Source organism: Lepisma saccharinum, chromosome 24, assembly GCF_977018435.1.
Source record: "Lepisma saccharinum chromosome 24, izLepSacc3.1, whole genome shotgun sequence".
In the NCBI taxonomy this organism is placed as follows: domain Eukaryota; kingdom Metazoa; phylum Arthropoda; class Insecta; order Zygentoma; family Lepismatidae; genus Lepisma; species Lepisma saccharinum.
Genome location: NC_139252.1, coordinates 46,525,146 through 46,533,395, shown reverse-complemented (window position 1 = coordinate 46,533,395; position 8,250 = coordinate 46,525,146). Strand labels below are relative to the sequence as shown.

Sequence of the window (8,250 nt, the reverse complement as noted above, 5' to 3'; positions counted from 1 at the left end):
ACAATTCATGTATCTTGGTTGCGTAAGGTAGATGTATCTTTCGTAATTACATTATAAATTAATGAAACAAACCACATGGGAATTCATGTCAATGCTCTAGAAGAAATTCTAAGCTGATGTAATTTTTCAGAGTTTGGAGTATCACAGCGGTTTTTTGAAGGGAGAGAAAAATTTGAAAACAACTGCCCTGGCGGTGACCAAAGGTCCAGCCAAGCTTTAAGATCGGAAGGGATGGTCTCTTTGATAATCTCTCCGATGTGGATCCAGCTTGCATAATTATTTTTGTGTAATTTATTTTGTCCCTACATTGCAATACATATACAAGTTCTATAGCCTCCAGATGGAAATAAACCACAGATATCCCTTGGCATGAGTAATGGCTACAATAGACTGGCACATGTCCAACCCATGCACTCAACCAGAAGAAAAATGACTCGGTACCACACACAAAATGACCAGAGTGAAAAGAAAAGTGGATAAGCCTTCCCCACCTCCAACAAAATGCAAAAAGTTTTAACAAGAAAAAATTTAAAAATAACTGACCAACCTTCCATAGCTTCCCATCTAACACACTTCAAGCACTGCAACACCAACCGAAATGCAGGAACCAAATGGTGTCTATGTTATCACCTCCACCCATGGAAGCAAGTATGTGGGTATGACCAAGTACACACTGGAAGATAGGCTCAAAGCAGCATGATGCAGACTACAGACTTGGAAGGAGAAGAATAGCCTAGCTCACCATCTAGGCCACAAAATAAACCATGCAAAAATAGTTATGCAACCTGGTTCCGCTTTGGAGACACCTACGCAATAGTGATCAACCCATGCTGATCTTAACATTAACCTGGGGTGCTTACAAAAACCTGGCTCCCATTACAAAAATAAATGCCTGCCAGCATACACGAATGAAGATGGAACACCTTCCAATGGATACAGATGAGACTGGGAACCTGCCCATACAGTCCAAGAATGCCAACACAGGATGAACTATCACACCTGTACTAGAGAAACAGGAAGAGAAAAACCTGTCTCTGCTGGTGCCACCACACTTTACCAGCGGGAGAAAAGAACCACATCACCCGTGACAAACCAGCACGTGCATGACAAAGCTACTGGTGGCCAAATTGATCGCGATGAAAAAAAAAATGCATGGGGAAAATGAACTGCAAGTGTATTGGATTACTGTGTACCACCAAACGGATATCTTTAGATACAATGTAACTTTTAGTTTTGTGATTTCAAAATTATATATATACACTCACAGACACACACATTTACATGTTATGTTGTGTATTCAGTCATAGTTTCTCAATCCTAATGAGATTTAACACAAGGGAGATAAAACATATTCCTTCACCAATAAATTTATTGACAAATATTTCATCCGATAGAAAAACATCTATCATACATACAGTACACCATGATGCTTCCAAGGAATAAGGTGAAGGGTTCCTCTTACTGCTCATCTTCCTCTGAAATGGTAAAGAATTATAATTGATGCGCATATTCAACATAAATAACACACAATTACAATAAACACTAGTGATTAAGGTGAAAATTGAATCTTTTCCATGCAAAATGAATCCGTGCTTACACATAAGCTGTCATCAAATTTAATGCAATGAATTTGATGACTACTTCCCTCAAAATAAATTAAGCCACTGCAAAATAATGTTCGATTATTATAGATTCTTTTTTTATATATTTACCATTTTCCTCTTCATCAGGTTCATCATCTTCTGATTCAAAAGTGTTATCAGGAATGTCATACAGACGTATCATTGGCTGTAATATAGAAACAAATACAAACTTTAATTATATTAATTAATTACATATTCATACAGGGGTTGGACAAAAATATGGAACACCTGGTATAAAACAGGTAGCAATTTCAAACATGATTTGCGTCTGAGTGGTAGGTGGCGCTGTGGTCACTGGCACTTCCTGCGAGGTATACACCCTGGCCAACCTGACAGATGGGCCAGTTACAGTTCAGCGACCGGTCCGTGCAGGTTATCGTGAATCATGTCTGAGCTGACAGTTTCAAAGAGGGCAAATTGTGGGTGCACATATGGTGGGAGCTTCAGTGACGAAAGTAGCGGAAATGTTTGGTGTATCAAGAGGCACAGTTTCGAAGATCATGACTGCCTACGAGACTTCCGGAAAAACTGCATCAGCGAAGCACAAGCGTGGACACAAGTGTGTGTTCTGTGACAGAGACAGATGCACATTGGGTAGGATTGTGACCAAGCAGAAGATCACCACGGCTCCAAAAGTCACTGCTGAGCTGAATACAGTGCTTACAAACCCTGTTAGCATCAAAACAGTCAGAAGAGAACTCCACAAGCAGGGTATTCATGGCAGATCTGCAATTCCCAAACCACTCGTGACTGTTCACCATGCTGCTAGATGGAGACAGTGGTGCAACACCCATAAAAACTGGACAATGGAGCAGTGGAAGACTGTAATCTGGTCGGATGAGTCGTCCTTTACATTGTTTCCAACTGCTGGCCGAGTGTACGTGTGGAGACCGCCAGCACAAGCGTACAATACAGACTGTCTGTTACCGAGAGTGAAGCATGGCTGTGGTTCAGTGATGATTTGGGCAGCCATCTCCTGGTATTCTGCCGGACCCATCATCACCCAGCATGAACATGTCACTGCCAGGGACTACGTAACAATTTTGAATGACCAGCTGCATCCCATGGTGCAAACTTTGTTCCCAGATGGTGATGCCGTGTTTCAAGATGGCAGAGCCCCTGTTCATACAGCTCACATCGTCCAGGACTGGTTTGGTGAGCACAAAGATGAAGTGTCACATCTGCCATGGCTTCCACAATCGCCAGACCTCAATATCATTGAGCCCCTCTGATTGGTTTTGAAGACCAAGGTGTGAGCCCGCTACCCACCACCATCGTCTCTACAACAACTTGCAGCTGCTGTGGAGGAAGAATGGTACAACATCCCTTTGACAAACCATACACGACCTGTATTTGTCCATTCCACGTCGACTGCAGGCCGTTCTGCGTGCCAAAGGTGGTCCTACTCGATATTAATAAAGGTAATGTGCATTTCTGCAGGTATTTCCATATTTTTGTCCAACCCCTGTATATTACTGTGCAATCAGAGCACAATACCACATATTAGGGATGGGACCAATTAATCGGTACTCTATCGGTATCGGCCGATATAGGCATATCGGTGTATCAGTAAAATTACCGATTATTTTACCGATCCGATATATCAATAAATATCTTACATTTTGTTGTAATTTTTATGGATAATCTCGATGCCCTACTTTTTAAAAAAGTAATTGTCTAAATATTCAACTTCTTTTGCACTGCAGCCACCTCGAAACACATATTTATTAAGGAGATCAATCAACATTTCAGGTTCTTCATGTACCATTTCTAATTTTATATTGGATCGGTAGAATATCGGTATTGGCCAAAATTTCATATCGGCCCATCCCTACCACATATGAATTTCAAAATTTAATTGCCAGGAAAAAGTATATTTGTATGAACTTCCACAGTTGCTCACAAATTAATCATCGTTGAAAACTATTTAGTTTTTCTAAACGCAAGTGAATCTATGTTATTTCAAATCACTAACATGGTCAAAAGTCACTTCTTACCAAGATCCTTACAGGCATATGGTATCAAGGTGATTTCAAAACCAAACTTGAGGACAGGACAATAATTTGGAGTACGTAAACAATATTCTATGGAGAAAATAAACAGTGCATGGTATATGATGTGGAACGCAACTGCAAATAATACTAACCATGGCTACCCATTTAAAAGAAAATTATAAAATAACAACAAAAGAACAAGTGACAAGACAAAATTGGCCATATACATTGTCATATTTAGTCTGTTATAGAAAAGAGACTATCAACCTGACCTTCTGCAAATGCTGGCAAAAATACACCAAATCAATAAGCAAATAAATTATCTTATTTTGCAAATTATGGAATTATTATGTATTTGTTAATATGGACATCTCTACAAAGATATGGAAAAGTAGTCTAAAAAAACAAAACTTCATACCTTATTTGGATCCTTCATGATAAGGAATTTCCCATCCTTCTGCTTCATGCAGATATCCACGATACAACGGATAATACCCCAAGCATTGTCCATGTTCAGGTTTATCTGGGTGGCAAACTCATTCGGCTTGTATTGCTGAGTACCCAGGATAACATGCTTCGAGGAATCCCTTACGTGAGCTCGGGAAACATAGCTATCAGTAAAAAACGTAAGTACCAATTAATATTAGGATGCACTTCGTTCAATCAATTAGAGCAATGAAATTATGAAACCATTTATCAATTAATATTATCGTTAAAATTAAGGCTGATAAATCGGTACTGGCTAATATCAGTGGTATCAGTCTTGGAAAGTATCGGTTGGATGGAGTTTACAAAAATATCACAGAACACTTTCATGGTGTCCAAATATCATGAAAATTATGCAAAATGCATATTTCTTAAAATTATTTTTACAACATTGTGGGAAGAAATACATTTCATGTTTAAATGTATATCTTGCATGAAATTATAAATATCGAAAAACAAAACTCTGGCTGATTTTGGGGAATAGCTGCAATGGAAAGCTTACATATTAAAATTATAAATATTCTGAATTATTATCAGTTCTGTAATTTTCAATGATGCTCCTGAAAAGGGTTTTGACTTAGGAAGAGACGCTCTGTGCTTAAAATTAATTTTACAAAACAAGAGTGTAACAATTATATTTTTACATTCACAGAACACAAAAAATAGCATATTTAATTACATTCTTAGTTCTTGAAAAAGATGAATGTGAATATGGCCACACAGACCAGTTGCGAAGATTTGAGTTAAAAAAAAATGGCAGAATTGTGCACTCACTATAGCCGAGAAATTACTGATGATTTTACCAGTAAGATATTTCTATAAACAGCAATGGTTTCATCCAATTCTCTCACACACGAAGTGTAGATTTCTTTGCCTTGACTATAGCAAATAAGGATTTGCTAATTTTCTCTTCATTAACAGAAAGGAAACTCGTGTACCCAAGATTTTGCAATATTGATCCAGCAAATGCATAATGAATGCAACTAGCTACTTCTTCACGTGATGTCTTGTCAGACTGACCTCACGGTCAACACAACAAAGAGCCTAAGCCCTGCAGAAATGAATGACGCATAAATAGACATGTATATTTAATGGTTTTGAGAAGTGAGGTACATTTTAGAGGTACAATAGAACCTTTATAAGTGAGTTGCATGGAAAAAGTTATAATTTACTGCATATTTCTTATTTCACTTGATAAAGAAAATTGCTTCTTTCGACCATGGCTAATAGCCATATCTGTACTGAAGAAAACAAGATATTCATGATAACTAGGGAGACAAATTTATGGTAAATAAAAACTTGAGGAGAGCGGTAAAAAAAATGTTAGATCAGCGGTATATCCCAGCGGTGGAAAAAAAATAATTGGTACATACTTTTTCATTATGAGAGGAAACAACATACAAAAGAGCTATAAATTGATAATCTACTTCATTTTTATATACTGTACACATACACAAGTACTTAGCTCTCCAACCAAAAAGAAAACATCAACACAAAATTACTTCATTTCTAAATTGCATATCTCAAGTGATTTATTCATTGTATGTGTTTAAAGCATATCCTTATCGCTGCTACAGCTAGCAAGTTCAATGAAACTGGAAGTTGAGTAGACATTCGGGGGAAGAAAGGAATGCAGCTTGACAGGGAGCGAAGTTTTCGAACTGAGATTGTGATTCTTCAGCTGCAAGTGGTAGGAAACTTTAGGCAAATGTTTCGTTTCAAATCGACAGTTTGCGCGCACAACCTCGATTGCCGGTTTTTGCTTGTTTTCTACTTAATTTGATGATATTTCAAGGTTATTTCGCAAAAAAGCGTTCATTTCGTGGAAAAGCACACATTTCGCATTACTTCGCGAATAAAACTCATGCATATTTCATCATTGGGGGTGTAGTTACGTGCAGAATGTTCAAAATTGCATCTTTTTTTTCTTTCACATTTCGCGATTTCGCGCATCGTGAAAATTCAATGTCCCTAATGATAACATCTGTAACTATACCATTTGTAGTTCCTGAGATATTAATTTTTATTTAAAACATTACAGAATTTTAAATTTCCCACTGAAAAAGGCACTCGACTTTAATGCAAATACCAGGAAAAATAGCCTCAGCTTATAAGGGTGAGGAGAGACTCCCAAAAAACACTGATCCCATGCTAAGATTCGAACCTGGGATAATCAATGATGAGGAGATTGTGAGTTAAGCACACTGTCACAGAGGTAAACTATCACTGCTTACACATAAATCAATCACGCTCATAGCATCAGGAAGAGAATTGGGGGGGGGGGGGGGAGGGGCAGGTTTAAAACAAACCTACATTTCCAACAACTGTAGTATGTACTTACCCAAATTTGATTTGGTCAGATCCTGCCAATAGGGCCTGAACAGTCCATTTTGCCAACTTGCATGCGTTGTTCCGTAGTTCATTTGCGAGAACAGCTCCTCGCTGTGTGTCTAGCTTCTGACGCCATTCAACTCCTCCACAAAGCTGGAAAGAAGAAATTTTTCCCTATTTGAATAGGAATTTTTTTAAATCAATATTTGGAAATTTCCATCTGCACACTCCCCTGTACCAAAAATTTCAGATAAGGGATAGAATGAGAAAGAGTGCCAGAAGGGCAGATAAACAAAAATGGCGTAGGAGACAGTAAACACTTACCACAATTGAAGAAAAGTCTTATATTTAGAGGCTATAGCCTCATTGTCACATGTAGATAGAAAGAATTGAAGTAAACAAAAGCGTAGAGGAACAAAATACTAACGCCAGCATCCGCATAGTAGTGCCAGAAACAAGTGATGGGTGGGTGTGATCGGTAGGGAATGGAGAAATGCTTATTGGGTGGCTAGGTTGAGTCTGGGGGGATATGGTGGCATGTATGCCTGATATGTAGGCTCTTTCCCATCGCCTGCTGGTGGAGGTGTCAGTGTGTTGGGGTAATAGATGTATTATGGCTACATGGATACAGTTGTTGAAGGTGGTGTTGTGGCTATTGGTGTGGGTGGCGACGGTGAAGTCGGAGTTTTGGATAGAGGCTCTGTGGTTATTGATGCAGAGGTTCAGGGGGGTAGAGGTTTCACCCAAGTAGAAGTAACCACGAGATTTGACAGATGAGGGTAGATGTGAAGTTGGAGGAGTGGCAGGTGCTCTTTGGGTGCAGGGTGAATTCACTAGCAGCAGTAGGGATCTGGAGGGTGGGAGAGGTGATGAGTATAAGGCAGGTCTTGCATCTGAGTTTGTTGCACTTGTGGGCTGGAGGGGAGGGGAATGGGAGGGGTGGATGTATTATGGACCAAGATGTTTTTGAGGTTGGGGGAGGGTCGGAAGATGACCCTAGGTTTGTCCGGAAAGATGTCTCTGGTATTGGGATCAGCGTGAAAGATGGGAAGGAGGGAGTGGATGGTATGTTTTGATTTTTGATTGCGGGTGGTATTGTGTGACCAGAGTGGGAGGGTTGGTTTTGGATTGTATGGCACAGGTGTTGGAGGTGGCCCTGGTTATTTGTTTGTTGATGAGAGTAGAAGGGTAGCCCCGGTTGATTAGAGCTTGGTGCAGGCGTTGGTTGTAGTTTTGGTGGGATGAGTTGAGGCGTTTGCCTCTAAGGGCTAAGGAGAATGATATGGCTTTTTTGGTGCGGTGGGGGTGAGAGCTGGAGTAGTGAAGATACTGGAGGTGGTTGGTTGGTTTGATGTGTATGGATGTTTCCAAGTGGTCTCCCACGATGTGGATATCCACATCTAGGAAGGTCACTTGGTCTTTAGAGTGGAACCAGGTGAATTTTAGGGTGGTGATGTCGTTCAGTTGGTTTAGGAAGGTGGTGAGGGAGGGTTCACCATGTATTCAGAGCAGAATAATATCAACAATGAATCTGAGCCAGAGGAGTGGTTTCAGTTGTTGGGGGTCTAGGAACTCTTGTTCGAACCTGCCCATGAACAGGTTTGCATAGGAGGGGGTCATTTTGGTTCCCATGGCTGTGCCACGTACTTACAAGTAATGCTGGTATCCGAAGCAGAAGTTGTTGCAGGTGAGTACAAGGTTAGCTACTTGAATCAGGAAGTGGGTGCTGGGACTGTGTGGTTTGGGTCGACTGTTGAGGAATGATTCCGTGGCACGGAGGCCATGGGCATGGGGAA

The 8,250-nt window shown here is 40.0% G+C and overlaps 1 protein-coding gene across 2 annotated transcripts in view; it reads right to left on the bottom strand.

Annotated features, from left to right (window-relative positions):
• Positions 1-1,351: 1,351 nt before the first annotated feature.
• eIF3d1 (eukaryotic translation initiation factor 3 subunit d1) overlaps positions 1,352-8,250 on the bottom strand; it is a 29,130-nt gene continuing 22,231 nt past the window's right edge. The window contains exons 9-12 of one of the 2 annotated variants that reach the window (XM_083110887.1): positions 6,465-6,628; positions 4,056-4,248; positions 1,713-1,788; positions 1,352-1,475 (exon numbers count right to left, since the gene is read on the bottom strand). In XM_083110887.1, the coding sequence (XP_082967013.1) occupies positions 1,459-1,475; positions 1,713-1,788; positions 4,056-4,248; positions 6,465-6,628 (450 nt within the window). In that variant the 3' untranslated portion in view covers positions 1,352-1,458. The remainder of the gene's footprint in view (positions 1,476-1,712; positions 1,789-4,055; positions 4,249-6,464; positions 6,629-8,250) is intronic. The other variant, XM_083110888.1, reaches the window with a different exon arrangement.